This window comes from Schistocerca americana, chromosome 10 (assembly GCF_021461395.2).
Source record: "Schistocerca americana isolate TAMUIC-IGC-003095 chromosome 10, iqSchAmer2.1, whole genome shotgun sequence".
NCBI classification, from domain to species: Eukaryota; Metazoa; Arthropoda; class Insecta; order Orthoptera; family Acrididae; genus Schistocerca; species Schistocerca americana.
The window spans coordinates 111,994,247-112,015,375 of NC_060128.1; the positions used below are offsets into that span (position 1 = coordinate 111,994,247).

General features: G+C 38.6%; 1 protein-coding gene across 1 annotated transcript in view; it reads left to right on the forward strand.

Annotated features, from left to right (window-relative positions):
• The window catches only part of LOC124552512 (tubulin-specific chaperone D), a 192,117-nt gene extending 180,107 nt beyond the window's left edge, over positions 1–12,010 (forward strand). The window contains exon 18 of the mRNA XM_047126801.1: positions 11,020–12,010. Within this exon, the coding sequence (XP_046982757.1) occupies positions 11,020–11,346 (327 nt within the window). The 3' untranslated portion in view covers positions 11,347–12,010. The remainder of the gene's footprint in view (positions 1–11,019) is intronic.
• The last annotated feature ends 9,119 nt before the right edge of the window (positions 12,011–21,129 follow it).

A 21,129-nucleotide genomic window follows, 5' to 3' on the forward strand; every position in this document is an offset into this window, starting at 1 on the left:
CTTACCTCCTACATTGCCACAGTCTGTTGGAGCATTCTGAGTTTCATGTCCCAATTAGATATTTTCTGCGAAGGGGCACTGTTCGGTTTTTATGCGTCTTAGTTTGTTATTCAAAGCCCCATTTAATCCACAGGGATGAAATGTTCTGAGCATATTTAGCATTATGAACATTTATTTTGTCCTCTTATTTGGACTGAGATACCTATTTGCACTGAAAGAAAATGTTTTGTTGGGTAACAGTGATGTACAACATCACGAGTTTTGTAGGCAGTCTTCTACAATGAGCAGTGGAGCCATTACTACTGCTCTTATTTATTTCAAGTAAATTTTCACTATAAAACTAGGAAGCACACGAAATTCACTGCCCCATGAAACCAGTACTACGTGAAGACTGGGGTTAGAGACAGAGTCCGGTTTGTTGCGGTGTCTCCCCAGTGGTGTCAAAGCAGTCATTTCGTGCAGAAAGCCAGAACACATCCCCCCGTCTAGAACATTATTCTAGACAGAGAATGTTCCACAGAAATGTGGGTAACACCGTATGTGCCCCAAAGAAGCATAATAGGACCTTTTATCTTCTCAGTATACTGGGTGAGTCACTAACTATTGCCACCTAGGATAACTCCAAAAGTATGATAGTAGCTGGAAAGCTTGTGGGACAAATGCTGCATGGGACAACAGGGGCCATAATATGATGTTGGTTTTTTGTTGCTAGGTGGGGTTGTGTCAGAGATTTGAAGGTCAACCTTTTTTTTTAATTTTTAAATGGGTTGCTATAGTTTTGTACCTATTTCATGGTAACAGCTATTGAGATGAATCCAATGATGTATAACAGTAAGGTCTTTGACAGTCAACAAAGGTCAAAAAGGTGGCATGAATGTCTATTTACAGAAGGTGTCCGAAGTGATGACCATTGGTATCAATGTAGTGCTGCAATCTTCTTCTCATGGATTGATTGGTATTCCTTATCACTTCTACACTTATCGTAGCACATGCTCTGACAATTCTATCGTGCAAATAATAAATATTCGCCGAACATGGTGTATCCATCTAACATGCCATTGACATGTAAGCACCACTCAACGGTTTCACAATACAACACTTAATAGGAAAGTTAAGAGGAACATCATCGAATCAAGCGAATGTGAATGATGTATTCCTTCAAAGAACAAGTCAATATGCTTCTCATGTATGGAGAACGCCAACGAAATTCAGTGAGAGCTAGAGACTTATACACTGAAAGATATCCTCAATGTACTCACCCTACGTGTCGTATGTTTCAATGTGTGTATGATAAATTGAGAACAACTGGATCTTTAATGAATTGGAAACATATCCGGCAAAGGAAAGTTACTAACGAATGAACAGAAATTGGTACCCTTGCCACTGTGGTTCAAGATTCTTGTGTTAGATCACATCAAATCACAAGGGAATCTGGCATGAGCCAGAGTAGTGTTGTTCATGTTTTGCATCACCATGGATATCATCCTTATCATATCAGTCTCCTCCAAGAATTAACTGGTACGGATTGTGTGCATCACATTGAATTCTGCCAATGGGCTCAACTTCAGATTCAGAGGGAAGGCACATTTATTAATTTGATTTTATTTAGTGACAAGGATACATTCACGAACCATGGAAATGTTAATTTGCATAACTTGCCTTATTGGGCAACTGAAAATCCACGCTGGTTGCAGCGAGTTGCACACCAAAAACCGTGGTCAGTGAATGTATGGTGTGGGATCCTGGAGGACAGAATTGTAGGCCTCTATTTCATCAAAGGAAATCTTAATGGTAGGAAGTACACCACATTCCTGCAAGAAACATTAGGTCTGTTATTGGAAGTAATATCTTTAGGAACAAGAAACTGAATGTGGTATCAATATGCTGGGTGTCCAGCATGTTTATTGCTGATGGCTAGAAATGAGTTGCAGAGACAATTCCCAAATTGTTGAATTGGACGCAGAGGAGATGTGTCGTGGCCGGCTCGTTCACCAGACGTACGCCTCTTGATTTTTTTCTTGTGGGGATTCGCAAATGACATTGTTTATAAAAATGTTCCAACCACACCTACAGATATGTGAGAGAGAATTGTCAGAGCATGTGCTTCGATAAGTGCCGATGTGATAAGGAATACCACTCAATCCATGATGATAAGATTGCAGCACTCCATTGATACCTTCTAATGGACGTTCATGTCACCTTTGTGACCTTCGTTGACCTTCAAAGACCTTACTGTTACACATCATTGGATTTGTCTCAATAGCCACTATCAGAAAATAAGTACCACATTATAGCATCCCATTTAAAAAAACAAAGTTGATCTTCATATCTCTGAAGCGACCCCACCTAGTAACAAAAAACCAACGTCATATTATGGCCCCTGTTGTCCCATGCAACTTTTGTCCTACAAACTTTTCAATTCCTGTCATACTTCCGGAGTTATTCTTGGTAGCAATAGTTAGTGACACACCCTGTATATAAAGTGTTTATCAGGTTATGTCACCAGCACTATACAACTGTTCAGTGAAGACGCATTTCTGTACAATAAATTATTATCGCTTGAGAACCGCAAGGGATTCCAAGAGGACTTGGACAAAATGTTCAGTTGGCGTAATGAAAGGCAGTGCTGGTGGGTAAATGTAAGGTAAACCCTATAGTAAAGAGAAAGAACCTAATATTATCTGATTAAAAGATTAAAGCAGAGCATTTTGATAATGTTCCATCATGCAGTAAAAGCCTTGTAGTGCAACGGTTATCCATACAACACTGTTGCTCCCCCAGGAATGATACGACAAGCAACAAGATGCAGCAGGTGGCAATAGTCTAGTGTATGGCATGTCACTGACAGCCTCGTCAACTTCCAGATATGCCCTATATTTACTCAAGACTGGAAAGTGATATACCTCTCCTTCCGGCATTAAAAACAATTGCAATATGTTAGCTACATTTCATACACAGCATTGTATGACCTAAAATGCACCAAATGTAAGCTGGCAAGCAACTCCATTTCTTACCACATGCTTTTCAAAATATGCGCTGTAATTTTACTCAATTTCGAAGTATGACGATAACAGTGGACAGTAATGGAAAACAAACCAATTAATTGTCAAGCTTTGATATTAGATTATAAGATACAAAAAAATGAATTTTTTTTTAATGAGTAGTTTCTGCAAAATTGAATGAGAAAGATTGCATAGTGGAGAATGCACATGAATCCCAAAACACTAGTTTTTAATTTTTTTACATGAAGTGTAAAAGTCTTACCACAAAACTGCAGTAAAACCCCTTCTTAACTAATCTCGGGGGGACCCATATATTTTTTCCTTAAATAGGGGTGTTCTATAAATGGGGAAAGAGTGACCCAGAACCATATTTTAAGCATGTTTAGGTGATACACGTGCTATTTAATTACAAAATTACCAATATCCTGTGCTGCAAATTTAAATGTAGTAAACATACAATTATGAAAGTTATCACAGAATACATCCTTTTTCTTTTTAAAAAGAATCGAGAAGTCATGGTTATTTTGTGCTTCTGGCATATGGCAGTGAAAGAAGTTGTCGCTCCAGCTGGTTGATGTAAATTAGAATTAATTTATCCACATTAAGAAAGAAAAAGAAATTCCTGGCAGTATCAGTTCCTTGCACAGCATCAGCAAAACTTGAGGCAATGTCCTCCTTTTCTTCTTCTTCTTCTTCTTCTTCTCCCTCATTATCACTGCCAGCTTCTACCTGTGTTGCTTCGTAAGCAGTTTACTTGCATCAATCTCAGGTATGGAAGTCTGGACATAATCATCACAAATCTTTGGAATGTTTCATTTTCAGAATTATCAGTTTTGCTCCTCCATTCTGCTTCTGGAACAGTGTCATCTTCAGTAGCTACTGATGTGACACAGCCACCCTTTGTGAAACTGTTTAACACAGTCTGTTGCGTTACGGAATACCTGGCAGCAACAAATGTATACACAGCCTGTACAAGGCAGAGTCTCATAACTCCCTTCCTGTCAAAGAATTAAATTGATTTCTGCACAACTGCTACTCTGTATCTGGGTTTAACAGAGTGTATTATGTCCAGGTTCAGAGGTACAGTGGCTGCAGATGACTTGTGCAGTTTGGAGGAACACAACGTTTACATTCCTCAGAAATTACGTTTCCTTCGAATGTACAGGGCAAAGGTCAATAATAAGTGTACTTCCTTTCTGCTGCACCCGTCTTGGCATCTAAATGCCTCAAAAAGTTGTATAGATTTCCAACATCCCCAGGATCTGCTGTTTTACTCATAAGTACCAACTAGAGTTTTATTATTTTGGAGACACATGAGAATTAGTGCAGACACTTTTTCAGTTCCATCATATGAAATGGGACGATCGCATAAATTCAGTGTTAATGAAGGTGAATGGAAGACTTAGATTTGTTGAAACAGTTCTGGAAAAGTTCAATGAATCTGTAAATGAAATAGCTACAAGACATTAGTGTGAACAATTCTACTAGAGTACTGCTCCAGTGTTTGTAGCCCTTACCCATTAGGCGCAACAGCAGGCATAGAACATACTTGGCAATTCACTGCCAGGAATGTAACAGGTCAATATAGTCTTAAGAGAAGTGTAATAGAAATGCTCTTGGAGCTTAAATGTGAATCCTTGTGGAAGAGAGATGAGGTGGTTCCTACGAAACACTGTTGGGTAATTTTAAAGAACTTACAATCAAAGGAGACTATATGGCCACTATTCTGCCACTTATGTATGTTGCATAGGTGTTGTGAGAAAAAGATAAGAGAGATTAAGAAGTGTGTAAAGGTGAATATAGATAGTTATTTTTCTCTCACTTAATACATGGTAGAATTATTGGTATCATATAACTTCTGCCACACAGTGTACAGTGTCTTGCAGAGAAAATATACAGTTATAGATATAGGTAAAATTGTGCCGTGTGATGTTGCAGTCAGTTGAAGATAGCATCCTGAAGTTCTTCATTTAAGGGTAGGGATCCAAGTATTAGCATAGGAAACCCATGTCTCATCACTGGTAAAATTTCTGTTCGATAGGCCTTCTGGTAAAATTTTATGAGAATCTGTCCATGCTCTGTCTTCCCAAGTGTACTTTAGTAACTCCAGCTGTGAATTGTAGTGGTAAGTTTTGATGGTTGAACAGCCGATTTGTACAGCCAATGTTGTTAGAATGTTTTCATTTCAGTCTTGGAAGAAATAAATAAGTGTTTAGCATAACAACAACTTAAAGAAACTAGAAGCTAGAGTGCAGTCAAACTGAATGCTTGCAGGGACAACTACCCACAAATATATAATAAATAACTTAATATAGAGTTTTCAATATTTACTTTTATCAGACATTTGGGGTTTATGTTGTTTACATATGTATTTACCCTACAGGACTCTGGGCACAAGTAAAAAGAAAATAATAGCAAATGAAACTACCAACTGCTAAGCTTTCGACTATGCTGTAGATCAGTGTGTCAACGCAACATAGATTCTGGATTTGAGATTAATTCATTAATAATATTTCACAATAAAAGGTGCAAATATTAACAGAAATGCCAATATGTGGCAAAAGTAAAATGTGAAGGAAAGCCTGTCCGCAAAATGTGCTAATTTAAATTTTAGTGGCATAAAGACCTATCATTTAATAACTGTTTATTTGTTCCCACATATAAGTTACATTCAGAAAAAAATGAGCTGGCAGCTGTAACACAAAAACCATGGAAAGTGTCCTAATGTTATTGCCTGCAGCAGAAGGTGTAGTCCCTGTAAGAGTGCTGAATTCACAAACTGGGACTTGCGTGACACGGTCACACACCCACATGACATCAGAACAAGCATGCACACTTGTCAGTGGCCCACTACACTCATGCTGAAAACAGGGAAACGGAAGCTTACAGAGAAGAGGGGAAGGGTGTATGTTTTCTAAAAGCAGAATGAGTGCGGGGAACAGAAATTCATCGAAGTATGGCACAAGTGTACAGATGTTGTCGAGTGATGATGTATGGTCTGGAATGGTGTCATCGTCCAGTAGGTGGATGCACTTATTATTCAAGACCCATGAATTATGGTAACAGCCATTGTTACAGAGGCTGGATTGGACGTCCGAAATGTTCCTGCCGTCATTAAGGCTAGACTGAAATTTCACAAAGTGTGCACACAACAGATGCCTCAGTCTTCAACCAGCACAGGAAAGATTTTGAATGGGACTCTGTCTTAAATGTCTACAGCTCTGTGACAAGGAAAGGAATAAGCCCCTTTCATAATTGGTTGCTGAAGACAAGACATTGTGTCATCAGTTCAGACTCGAGTCAGAACAACGAAGTCTCCAGTGGAAGCATCCAGGGTCACTGTCCAAACAAGTACAGAAAAGGGTATGCTGACCTTCAACTTTTATCACAGGAGCCCTTTCTTTCGACTTCCTGCAGCATGTAACAACAGTGAGTGAGCAATGATACTTACAAACCTTGACCACTCTTTGAAAGTGAACAATCAAAACTACTAGGGCATCTCAGCCATGGGGCCATTCTACTCCTCGACTGTGCAAGGCCCCATAGAGCAAACACCGTCGAGTAGCGTGTGTAGAGATTCAAACGGGAGATCCTCTGTTACTGTCCTTATAGTCTGGACATGTCTTTGTGCGATTATGCCATTTCTAGTGAGCTAAAGAAGGCACTGAGAGGCAAATAATTCACTTCAGATGAGAACGTCAAGCAATACATTTGTAACTGGTTCACAATGCAGCCTCAGGAGTTTTGTGATATGACCATTTGCTGCCTTGTGTCACAACAGTGGGGCAAGTACCTCAGTAGTGGTTGGCAATGCTTTTGGAATAAAGATCTCCAAACCCCAATATTTTTTTAAAAGAAAAATAGAGGCCACTATTATCCTCTTTCTGGCTGCTTCCATCACAACACAGAGAAGGCCTTCTCCTTCCACATCGTAATAAAAAAAGACATCCAGACAAACATTCATCGATTAAGTTTTGTTGTTCTCTGAAGGTAGTTTTGGATCCAGAATGTGTTGGTACCCTTTGTCTCCTTCCCTCCGCCTCCCCTCGCCGCCCCTCCGCAGCACAGAACACCACAAAAAGTTTACTCCATCATAAAATCATCATGAACATTCATCCTCCCATGCTTACACAAACAACAGAATTGATATATAATATTTACATTCCATTGAGCTTGCAGTGTTGAAGATATCTCTTAGGGACTGTTTTGCGGTTTGCTCATGTTGTTAATCATCCATTCTTGTAATTTTTATAATTTGATGTTTTATTGTCTAATTTGACAGATTAACAATAGTGACAGTTGGCCAAAGATGTTATATGGTTACAGTCTGCGTGGTGTATTGATTTTGTCATTTTGGGCTGATCTTCGTAATTAGTGTGTCTGTGGGTAATTGTTTCTGTGTACCCGTTGTCTTCAGTTAGGAAATTAAAATTAATGTGAATGAAATGTTAATGTTTTAAATACATTCGTTCATTTAAAATATCACCAGGACATTGTAATGTGTGTACACAGACTTTTATTTCTTCAAGTATGTTCAATGTTAAATCTTTGAGTAATAGTTGTAAAATTGTCATTGCTAGCTCTATTCATTCTTCTTTAAGGTTATAGCTCTTTAAGTGGTTGAAAATGTAGATGGATTATTTTTGCTAAATTTTGCATGCTCTCGATATCTTATACTAAAGTTGCTGTCCTAAGTAAAATTTATTGCTACTAAAGTTGCTGTCCTAAGTAAAATTTATTGCAATTGACATTCGATTTTGTGTAGTTCTGTGTATGTTGGTTATTTTGTTTTTCCTGACTGAAGTCTATGTTGGATATTATTGTTGGTTCTGTATGCGAATTGGATACTTGCGTTCTTCATTAGTGTGTTTAATTTGTTTGATATTGTACGTAAATATATTATAGATATGAATGTTGGTTTAGTCTTTTTTGTGGTTCTCTTGACAATTTTATGTCCTTGTGAATTTTTGGTTCTGCGATTGTAGTTTTCCTTTTGTGTATCTACACTACTGTGTTGTGCTTTATATTGTAATACACATTTCTTCATACTCCATTGTGTCCCCTGTAGCCACGCAGTGTTCTGCAATCGAGAGTGTTAAGACAGACCTCATCGGTTTGGGATTGTTTCTGAAGGAGACTATTAAAACACAAGTGCCCAGTGGACTGATCAACAGAGACAGTGGCAACACCCTGAGCAAAGCCGGGGACCCAGCTCTTGGCCAATTAAAATCACAGAATTGACCGAGAGCCAGTTCTGTGCCCAACAGAGGCTATGGGAGCACTGAGGGACTGGGGTCCACGCTCAACCTTCGACAATGACAACCTCCTGACACTTCACGCGATGTGTCTTTCAACTGGATTATGGGGAACAGGTGGGGAGTGATCACAGTATAAAGGAAATGGAATGTAGTGAAGACGCTCATTCTAGAGGTGTCGAGGACAACTGCACTCGGCTGGACACTCGAGAACAGTACAAACAGTAGATGTAGTTTGTATTGGTGAGATTTATTGCTTATGAGTTTACTGGGAACCACTTCAGAATATTTGCAAGCAACAGATTGGTTTTAGTTTAGAGTGCCATATATTTTGTTATAAATCTCAATACTCTGACTGTTGACGTACATTATGAAGTTACTTGCTTTGTTGGTGGACAAAAATAGGTAAATTAATTTATATGAGAATTAAGGGACCTGGAACAGATCCTTGTGGGACTCCATAATGTGCCATTCAACAGTCAGACTCTACTCTTGTTATCCATTCCTCTCTTACATCTAAATCTGATGCCTGCCCTGTAAGTAAGATCTTAGTCAGTTACCAATTAGTCCACTGATTCCATAGTGGCTTGCTTTCTGCAGAAATGCACTGGTGTGCAGAACTTAAGAACAAAAGTAAATTTCTCATGATGTGTCACTGTCAGTGAAACTTGGACCATGCATAGGAAGAATGGGAAGAACTGCTGCAATATAGTACAGAAGGTAAACTGAAAGAAATATGCAGTGAGATGAATATAAATGACACTTTTATTCAAAGACAGTAATTACATTGCAGTAACTGCAATGTACGATGGTATCCTGGACGTTGCCAAAGGCAGCATGTGGTTCTTAAAAGGATGTGTAATCACCACAGACATCTGTGCAGCTCTGTGATGTTTTCCTGAGCTCTGCAATGTTGCTTCTGTGCTGGCCACAGAGTTGGTAAGGAGCTGTTTGCAATCAGGTGTTCCATTCTTCCACCTGCACAGCTGATAACTGCTGGCTGGACATTGGTGCATTTGGATGTGCTGCAGTACATCTCCCAACACATCATACATGTGCGTGAATGGATTTAAATTGGGGGAATGGGCAGGCCAAACCATTCACTGAATATCCTCTCGTTCCAAGAGCTGTTACCCCCCAGTGCTGTTCAATGCAGCCAAGTGTTATCACCAACAAAAATGGATTCAAGGCTGAATGCACTCCTGAATAGATGCACGCACATAGAGGAGTAGTCAGTTTCACAACAGTGTTGACCGGTGAGCGTAGCATGTTCAAGGACTTGCAGTCAGTATGCCCATGCATCATTATGGCTTCCCACATTGTAACACACAGACCATCAAAATGATAAAGTTCAACACGATTCTGGACGTACTCTCATATAGCGAGAGGTGGGAACATGTAATGCATCCAGGAACACTGTCTAACATTATTGTTTTGGTGGTCTGGGTGTTATGGTGTGAGGAATCCTCATGTCATATCAGTGTACTGACCTCCAAATCTTTGGACAGCACACTCACCAGGCAACATTATTTTGGCACTGTACTCCTGCATGTGCCTTGTTTCAGGGGTGCATTCAGCCCAAATTTAATTTTTATGGGTGACAATGGGCAACCACATTGAACAGCACAGATGGAATGGAGGAGCTCTTGGAACTACAGGATATAAAGTGAATGGATTGGCTTGCCTGTTTCCCCAACTTAAATCCCACTGGGCATGTTTCAGATGAGTTGGGGAGATGTCTTGCTGCATGGTCCCATACCATGTACCAACAAACATCCAGCAGTTGTCAACCGCACTCATCACATTGACTTCATTGCATTTATTGTCTTTGAATAAAAGTGTCATTTCTGTTTGTCTCATCGTGGATTTCTTTCAATTACCTTCTGTACTGTCCTGTAGCAGTTCTTTCTATGTATGGTCCAAGTTTAATTGAGCTATGTTACTGGGATATGACACATCACGCAAAAGTTATTTTCATCCTTATGGTTTGCATACCAGTGTATCCTGTGATGGACACAGTCAGACTCTTTTGAAAGTTCGCAGAATATACAAGCATGCAATGTCGTCTTGTCTAGCTGTTCCAAACCGTCATTTATGAATGAAACATGGTCACTGTTTTAGAAATACCTTTTAGAAATATAAATTTATTTTTACTAATGATGTTGAAGCTGTCAACAGACTTTACAATCATGGTATATAGCAAGTTTTTAATGACTTTAGATAATGCTTCTTTCCAAGTTAGCATTCATCCCCCCAACTAGTAATATGTTAGGTATGTGGTTACAAAGGGGTGTGGCTATTGGATTAGTGTCCCTTTTTTTGCACAGAAGCATGGGCTGGTTCGAGAACATCTTCTCACACAAGCACTTTATCATTTGGTGTGCCCCCCCCCCCCCCCCCCCCCCCACACACACACACACGTGTGTCAGTTATTGCTACAAATTGTGATGCTCACTGTTTACAAATCTTGCACTTCGCTGCCCCTCTCAGCTCGGTACCCCAAGCAACCGCTACTAATTGTGATACATCTTATTTAGAAATCTTCCAGTTGTGGTGCCTCCGTAGACACTCCAAGCAGTGACTTGTGTTCTTTGGGCCTTAAACTGGCTCTGAACGTAAGCTAAACCTACAAGTCGCCTTGCAGTACTTTAGTGAACACTCGTACTCCCCTTTCACAGATGAACTTATAGGTCGCATATCACTGACAACATTGCTAATTGAGCAGGAAGTGTAACAAAATTATTTTGCTCTTTTTGTTCTAGGTGCCAGGCACTGTGCGTAAACGTGCCCTAGGTCGGCTGGCTCGGTACATATGCCAGCCGTTTGTGTGGGCACGGAAATTGACAGCATCTCAACTGTACGAGGCCCTGCTGATGTATGGTGACGAGATGTCCGAAGCTCCAGATGTTGACGGAGCGATGCAGCTGCTTAGTGAAACTTCGTGGAATGAAGCTGTTGAGGAGATAAGACCTATTAGGAACAAAATCTGTAATATGTTGGGAATACCTGCACTTGTACCACTGAGTGAGGTAAAGCCTGGAACAGCATCATCAGCTAATTTAGAAGGAAGTTCCAGTAAAAAATCTTAGTTTAAATAAGGATAACATGGAAGCACAGGCAGAGCTACCCACATGGGAAGTGTCACACCTGTTTGAATAAAAAAATACTTGAAAGAATTTCACTCTTGGGCTTTGGTTTCAAACTAACTATCTTTTGAATGCACAAACGTAATCCAGTGACAAACTTAAGGAGCTTAATTTAGCATTGCGTACTGCTGGCAGGATATTCAAATGACAAAGTTTCATTATGTTGCCAATTACATTAATGCACAGAGTAGTTAATGCTTTGAGATCACAGAAACATTTGTTCTTCAGCCATGTTTTTATATGAAATACATAATCATTGCATTTTGTTGAACTGTTTTTAATTAGGTCAAAGTTCCTAAGCTCAACAGATCCACAGTATCAGTTATGAGTGTGACCAACTTTGGTATCGTACTACAGTACGATATGCCACATTTATTGAAAATTTTACTGTGTGGAAGCTAAGTGAAGCAAAGGCCACATTGGATGTGTATGTGAATAGTATTGCATATATTTGTTTGTAAAAATTGTATTAACTTTTTCCACTGTTAAGTTTATACTAATTATTTAATTTTTTACTGTGTCAGTCATACCTTGTTCTTTTTCATACTTGATGGTGTACGCCTTGTTCAATTTGTATAAAGAATAAACCATTATTTCCAAATAGTAAGTAGCTTGGTTGTGAATATGTATGGTGCTTAACCTCTAGAGTCCTGAAGGTTGGTCCGAAGTCTGATTTGATTGAAATTGATATTCACAAGCGTTAAGGACACAGATAAATAAAAAATACAGAGAAAAATGTTATTTTCATTTTTATATATATTTTTCAGATGGTATCATGTGATACCTGCAGTCTATGTTAATGCAAAGTAATACATATGAATGTTACAACAAAATTATTCTTAACATATAAAATAATCCTGATTTTATGTGAGAAATGTAACAGAAGTTCAAACCCACTTCTTATGAAAAAGAGCAAAACAATTTCTTTCAGATGTAAAGCAAAGGAACATTTGACATATGCTACATCGTACAAATGTTAGTCTTCTACGACCCTCTAACCTGCATTTTGATTTTTTTTTTCTGTGTGTTGTTCATCATCTGAGGCATATGCTTAGCATTTGATATCCTGTATGGCAAAGGTGGTAAAGCTTTGGGTGCTCTTGCCATTTTGCTGGTGGACCTTCATCATCAGTACCCTCATCATCATCATCATCATTGCTTGAGTCTTATCTTTGCTCATTTTCTGATGCACCATAGAAAATAAGATTTTGTGCAACATCAAGCTTGAAAACTTGATATTGTATGATGTCTTTTCTCATAATTTTTTTACTTTGTGTTGCTTGCCTATATTCTAGCCAAGCTGCTGCAACAGCAAAATCTATGAAGTGGTGGGTCACACACACTGTCCATTTGTTAGTTGTTCTCCTCATTGGGAATTTTCCCACTACCCTATCCAGGAGATCCACACCAAAATTTGGTAACTGCATGCTTAGTAGGAATTTGGACATAAACTTTATCTTTCTTTGACCAACATTGAATTTGGACAGTGGGATGGACACCAAAAGCAGAAGATGCAATGTAAATAGGTTTATTGTCAAACCATTTCATTGCAGCTATTTTTTCATCACTCCTTACAACCTGATCAAAAGAACCTCTGCCCTCTGTTTTCAAATCTAAATCTCTCTTGAAATTTACAGCTTGTGGAAGACGATTAGCCATGATAGTCCCATTTGCTAAGATTGGCCCATGAGTTAGGAGTCTATCTAGTAAGGGGACAGATGTGAAGCTTTAGAACAACACATCCTCCAGTATCAAGGTTGTCAGGTACTGGAGTTTTTCCAGATGTGATATCTTTAACCTTTCCTTGGTATAGCAAAGAGTCAAGTGGCATACCGTTGGATGTAGCTAGCACAAAAGTTCTTCAAGCCAACTGGGTGAGGTTTACCCTTAAAACACTGTCTTGTTCTTACTTGACCTGTAAACAGTATCATCTGGTCATCTATGCGTGTATGAGTTGGTCGGGGATGATTTCGAAATGCATTTCTCAGTCTGTCAAGGAGTGGTCATATCTTCCAATAACTGTCACTTCGTTTGGTTTCCTCTAATACAGCATTGTCATTAACCAGTTTCAGATTGTTTCTTATCAGGTAAAATCTGTCCCTGCTAACTGTATCTGCAATCAGTGGATAACTTGTTCAGCTTTCCCAACACATTCTCAATCCAGATAACCCCAGTAATGCAATTAGCATGCCAGCCCCCCAAAACTTCCTTAATTCTGCTCCATTACAGTCCATTGACTTTCCTGTTGTGTAACATGACGTAAATTTATATAATAAATCGTATCATCAAACAATGTTTGGTCAATATATTGTGTGAAATATTCAAAAGGTGATTTCACAGTTGGAATTTCGGGTGTTGCAAATTCTGGTACTTCAGGATTACACCTAGAAATTAAAGTAAAATAACATAAATCTTTGCAAACTATACATTAAATATGCTATACAAATTTGTATCTACCAACTACTTACTCTGTTGTGCGTCTCCATTTTGCACCTCTGTGTTGGATCTCACTAAAAGGTACTCCATTGTCATCTGATTTGGGTGATGACTCATCAGCTGCTGGAGTTTGTGATCTGACAGCTATATCAAGCTCATCTTCTTCTTCAGACAGCTCAAATTCAGAAATGTTTGGAGCTTCCACTGCCAAAAGTTCCGCCATGTCATCATCAGTTAGCCTTGCAGCAGGGAAAAATGGGATTACTGGGTTCATTATTTTCATTAATGTAATACAATAATTACCCAATATATTTTCATGTAAGGGACACACGTTATTTAATACAGGATAATGACAGCAAACAGACTAACATTTAGCAAAAAATGAAGAAACAAACACACACGCCACTATAACCAAGTAAACAATGACAGGAGATTTATAGTAATAGAGTTCCGAGGTATCAGGGATGGTACCTGCAATTAAGTAGAACATTTTGTTCATGAGGAGTAGTTTCTCAATAGAGATATTTATGTACAGGATAAATGAACCATTTGCGAATATAAATATGCTTCCTAATGTGTGAAATTGCAAACGATAAGAATATTTACCTTTTTCAATTCCTGACATGATCCATGCCGACCTTAACACTGACTTTCCAGCTGCTGATGGCATGAAGAAGTTTAAACAAATGATGAACAGAATGCGCTACATGTATACTCTATGATACCGGCAGGCGCTCGTAAAGTGGTCGAGTAACGCACAAAAAATTTTAGACTAGAGGTATTGCATATGATACCTACATACGCTAGAGGTAAATGATGCTGTACTTTTATCATGAGATTTAGCATAAAATTTGCTTCTTGTGTAGATTACCCACATTTTTTGCCAGTGGTGGTACATTCTGGAGGAATTTGATGAACAGGATGGAATACAAATACTGGCAGGAGGAAAAGTAGCCAGTCATTATATAATTGAGACGTTGAATGATTTATAAGCACATACACAAAACATCACGTTGCTGTGTGTGTGTGTGTGTGTGTGTGTGTGTGTGTGTGTGTGTGTGTGTGTTTTGTCATTAGTCTGTTGATTCTGAAGAAGCTTATCAATAATTTCAGTCCTGTTTATGTGTATGTCAACCACTAAGCGCAACAATTATACAGTGAGTGTTTACCTCTACTCTTTCCATTATCAGAATGTTATTCATCAAAAGCGTATAAGAGAGTACTGATCATTGTTTTCAGTCTGAATAGATATATTTGTTGTGGTATGCAGAAAGGAAGTTCCACTGGCTAGTTGAAAGCATCAAAAATGTTGTTGAACAAAAAATTTTGTTTTAGTTACCATGGGGACTACAGCCAAAACACCTTCTCTGAGTGACAAACCGCAACATTTTATATCATTCCTCAAATTAAAATAGCCTTTTATTTTGAATGCTCCAGTACAGCACACTCTTGGCTATGTACCCATTCTCAAAAGTGTGGTGTAACTCATCAAATGGACATAATTGGGTTATAGTCAAAACTTTTGTCTAATTGTACACTGTTAAAATTTAGCAAGTTGGCTGGACTTTAAAACTATGAGGGGAGATACAAATGCAAAAAGGAATTGATTTTTGTAAACTTTATTGAATAAACCAAAACAAAAATACACCCACCTCTTTTTTTTTTCTACACAATCTGCTTATCTTGTTACACATTTTTCCCACTGAATTGGTGACTATTTCACGCCATCCTTGAAGAAAGAAGGGGCACATGGTGTGCAGCCAGTTGCACATTAACTCCTCTACCACTGGGCTGTCGTCAAACCAGAGTCCTCCAACTTCTTCTTCCAGCAGTCCAAACCTGTGGTAGTGGCAGGATGATACCTGTAAATCTAAACTGTAAGGAGGATGTTTCAGAGTTTCCCAATGAATGTCCTCCATTTTCCCCCTGTTAAAGCAGCAGTGTGTGGCCTTGCATTGTTATGCAGAAGAATCACATTTCGGATCAGTTGCAGAAATGTTTGTTACAGTATATACTATTGGCTGAACAGATGATTTCTTCCCCAAACTGAACACATATTCTCCTCTAAATTTGTGCAGGTTCGGTGCCTTCTTTCGTGAGAAACTTGATGGTTATGCATTGTGAAACAGACATGTGTACTCTTACTCACTCATGGCGCTGTGACTCGAACGGTTGTGTCACGCTAACTGTAGAATCACAATGCTATTCCGGACACCCACCAACATCCTGCCGAGGTCGCATCCATTATCGTCTACTACCACAGCTGCCACATGTAAATTCCGGTTCATATTTGATTCACCCTCTTAACACGGTACCAACTGTTCCCTGATTAACAGTGATGTGGCTTACCACTTACAAGTGTAAGGATGTCTGACAAACACATAATATTTTAACACTTTATGCCTAAAAGAATGTTTTGATTGTAACCCAAATATGTCCATTTGACATGTTGTACAACGCACTCTAGGAAATGACTGCACATCCAAAACTGTGTAGTTGTGGAGAATCCAAAATGCAGTGGGTAGGGCCAGATGGGGAGGAATCTTTTTACCAAATGATGGTACTCACTAGTTCATGTTACACAAATAAAAGAAATCAGATGAATCTAGATGGGTCCATAAAAAGAATGAGGAAATGCTTCCTAGCCAAAGTAAGTAATACGTTGTTATATTGTAGCTGCTGTCTGAGGCTGAGTCTTGTTGTGGGCAGATACACCACCCCACCAATGAACATGGTACACCTTTTGTTTCAGAATGAAGATATTGACAACATAAGTCTTGGTCCTTATGGTTTCATCACTCTCCAAAAAGCGAATCGGCAATAATCCTTGTGTGCTCTAGAAACCTGTGCGCAGGAGCTTCCTAGTGGCCACAAACATTCTGAATTTAGTCTTCTGTGGCGAGGGCATATGCCACCTTTCTGTGGAACAACATTTTGTTTCTAGAGTGTATCTTTTTCCCTGTCATGCTATAGTTCAGATAACTACCACCTTCCTCACAGAACTATGTCAGTACCAATAATGAGATCCCCATTCCTCCGCTTTGTGTGACACTCTGTTAGCAAATGTCATGCAGAAACAGCTAGCAAATTTGTGGAGAAGGCACAGGCAAGGTTCTGTGGTGGATTTCTGCTTCTAACGTACTTTCTCTTCCATAGAATGTACCAATTTGCCAGTAAGTAGAGGTGGTCACCCATTTTGTTCCTCATTGTGCAGATTCTTTTGCTCTGTGTTGACTATCATCAGTCTGTGAGGCATTGACGCATTTCTGATCTGTCCTCCATAGAACTGCATGGTGAAGGTTAGTAGCTAGACGATTGTGTGCATTGAGAAGACATATGATTGTGCTCACTTGATATACAGTAGGCTTATAACTGTTGTCGGATATTTCAATAACCCACTTTCATGTAACTACTTTGCTGTCATCTTTAATAGTGATGCCTCTTTCCCACTGTTGGGTTCAATTAGTTGTAGCATGTTGAGACAGTCGTGCACCTGCAGCATAAAACACAAAAGGAACTTACATCTGGATACTGCTTGAAATATTTGTTTACTAGATTGGAAGGTAGTTGCAGGTCAAGAAAACACACACAGTTAAATGAAATATTTGGAGCAGCAATAACGATGTCCAGAAGTATATCAAAGAGGAAATGGGGGAAAATGTAAGGTCAAGACGGAACTTAATAATTTCCCTCTTGACTATCCTGCTGTCTCTCTTGTGTTTTGAGGTTCTTGTTAAATGTTGATTCTTTAGAATTGTATCTTCTTCTGAAGAAATACACAAAACAAAACATTCAAAATTCTTCATTCTCCTGTACATGACTTAACCAGCTTCCCCTCTCAGTAATGTAAGTAAACTTTTTCTCCTTTATTTGGCTGAAGTTTCATCTTGTATAATTGCTTCCTGTATTATTGAGCTGAATTTGTTTTAGATATAATTAAAACCAGCAACTAAAACAGCAAAAGACGAGGGTGTTGCAATAAAGATAAAATGTATTGTTAGCCAAATTGACAGAGACTGGCTTATCCATTGAGCAAATTAGTGACATTTTATCCACAGTCATGTTTGTATTGTAAAGAAGTTTGAAGAAAAGATTGTCATCATTTATACAATTCTATAACCTGAATTCGAAGTTAGAATGAAAACTCTCATGTCATTGCTTGCTTCCTTGGTGACTTCACATTTAAACTCTCCTGTGCTGTGTACAGGCATTTTGAAATACATGTGGTTGTGGAATGTACAGAGAAGGGAGCAAGTAAGTAGCCTCAATTTTCATTTAGTGTAGGCCTGCTCCCTGTGGGAGAAGACAAAAATACATGAAAATTTAATTTTTGGGAAAGGGAATACATGAAAAATTATGTAGGGTTAAAATTAAGTTATGAGCAAGACACAGTGTATTGAAATTGGGTTTTTCAGGGACTGGTGAACCTGTGTTTAATTGAGGAAGCCATGTAACAAAACATGATTTCGTGCAGTGAGTCGTCATATCTTTGATCATAACACAGTCCCCTGTTAAGGTGTTGATTCTAAGGAAAATCACACATTGTACACTTAACAATCATTACTGTTTAGTGAAACATAACACTGTGTTCTTACACTGATGACAGCCATGTGCTTGGGAAAATCTTAACGATTAAGCTACATAATGCATACATTGCTGGCTTGTGTTGAAAAGCTATCCTATTGACAATAGAAATATCATTCTGCACTGTTAGTTGGGAGACACCTGGGTAGAGGTTCAGCTGCTTAATTATCTTCATGCAGGATGACAGCTTACTTTTCGTGCAGTGCAATAGGTGTGTCTTAAATGTGTATGTTGGGTTTTAATGTTGTTGCTGATAATGAGGGAGAAGTGTGGGTGTGAAACTCAGTGCTGGTACAGTCCCTATTTGTCTGGAATGGCTTAACGTCCTCATCTGACATGCAAATCACCATGACAGAGCCACATGGTCTCACTCCATGAGAGACTTTGAAGGGGTTCGGAATTTCGTAGGCGCAGAGATAGGTGCTGGTGAACTGTACGCCATTCCATCTTCTTCCCTTGTGGACCAAATACCGGTGGTCAAATTTCCTTTCACCACCAGGATTCAAAACAATTACCTCCAACATGAGTATTACCCCACTATAGTTGGAGTCACGAACAATGGAGGTAGAGTTTAGATTTGTTCTGCGCACCTCTGTCATGCATTCCCCGGCAGCCAATGAGCATTCGGAAGTGTTCTGAGCACTCTGTTATGAATGCCGTAGCTGATGCGAACATTAAACATTATTATAGTGACTTGTTTAGTAAATTTTTGTTTCATTTGTTGCGAGCAGTCATTGCTGATGGTGGTAATTGATACATTCTGCATAAGGAAGTGAGAGACTTAATTTGCGGGATATACACTATCTTCAAGCGATAGGCACATACTGCAACTGTCGCTCGGAATCGTCAACAATGCAATCCTCGTCCATGCCCTGTCGTGCGTCAACCGCCATCGTTCATGGCTCGCACTATTCAAGGTATTTCTAAAAGAACTTTACAACTTTAAAAATTCATATAAATTGTTAAATAAATAAGTGTTAATTAAATAAAGTGTTAATTTGTAGGGAAACACACAAAAAGTTTTTTACCTTAAACTAAAAATGTTGTATGTATTGGTTATCCTGCACACATCCCACAGAAGTCAGTTTCTTCCCAAACTCACTGTAGCATTGCAGGTGTAACTTGCTCAGTGGCAGCATAAATTCTTGCTCTAAGTTCAGGTAGAGAAGCTGGCACAGCATGTACAAACACGATATCCTTGACGAATCCCCATGTAAGCAAAATTGAGCGGCGTCAGGTCTGGGGAACATGGGGGCCATGTGACTGGCACATCACAGTCAATCCATTGACCTGGAAAGCAGTCACTGAGAAAATCCCAGACATCAGCCTGGTAGTGGTGTGGTGTACCAATCTGCATGAAGTAAACATTTCGTTCTTGGTCATCCTCATTGATCTGTGGTATCAAAAATTGTTCTAACCTATCCAGGTACACTATCCTGTTGATGGTTCTCTTATGGACAACATGATGATATCCCATGTCTTACTGAGCACCCTGTTTCTACAAAACATTTATGCCACACATAAATTGTAGGCTTACTAGGAGGATCTTTAGTGTACCTGGTACGGAAATTACGCTGAACTGTTGTTGCCGACTTCAGTTCTTCAAACCAAAACACACAGCTAGCATGCTCGGGTCCTGAAGGCAGCCATCTTTAATGCAACTACCACTAGCACTCCTTATGGTGTGCTTCAGTACTAGCAAACTACGCGAGACAAAACTTGATGTATTTCCCTAAAAATTGACATTACACTCACCTCTGTGGGTAAAATCAATTGATTTATATGAATTTTGAACGTTGTAAAGTCATTTTTGAAACACCCTTTAGCGTGTGTCACTTACCTCAGCTATAGAAGCAAGTGCTAATATCTTCAGAATACACAGAATTATAAAAAATGTTGTTTGTAAATCTAAATTTACCTTCTGTCATGGAACTGCTGTTACAGTTGCTGTATTTAGTGCTTCCTAAGGAGAAAAGAAAAAATTATCTTTTTGTATGATTGAGGACTATCACCAGCATGAATGTTTTAAATGAAAATACTTTTTATACTTAATGATAGTATTGATTGTAATGAATGTGGTCGTTTTATCAGTATTCAAAAGTAATTCTTATTTGCTCAAACAACTCGCCAGACATTGTTTAATATTGCAAGTGGTAAGAATCATTATTTTCTTAGATTTACTATTGGATACCATGTAAACAGGGGATAGAGTGTTAATGTGTTCCAAATCTTTAAGACTGTTGAACATTTTCATTTTAATAATTTTGTGTCAAAAAACATTAACTAAGGATAAAACTGTGGTAATAAACATTGGTATAGATGTGCACTAAAAGAAATTCATTTGTAGAGGTACTACTTTGTTTCAAGGTAGGTAGTAATTAATTAATTTTATTGATATTGAAAATTAAGTGACTGCAAATTTCTTGGAAAGTATTAAAAATTACCAAAATTGCTCATTTCATTCAGATGTGTATTTGTTGTCATGAAAGCTTTAATATTGATGTGTTGTGAAAATGATAATATGTTGCTCTTTGTGTAAGGTATTTATGTCTAATAAATTTATATTATTGTTAATCAGTGTTTTTCCTGAAAAATCGCATCAGGTTGATGTTGACATTCATAGAATGTTATGGGGATGTCTGTGGTAATGGACTACAAGGACTCAGTACAGACTAAATTGACTAACTCAGCTCTCTCTACACACAG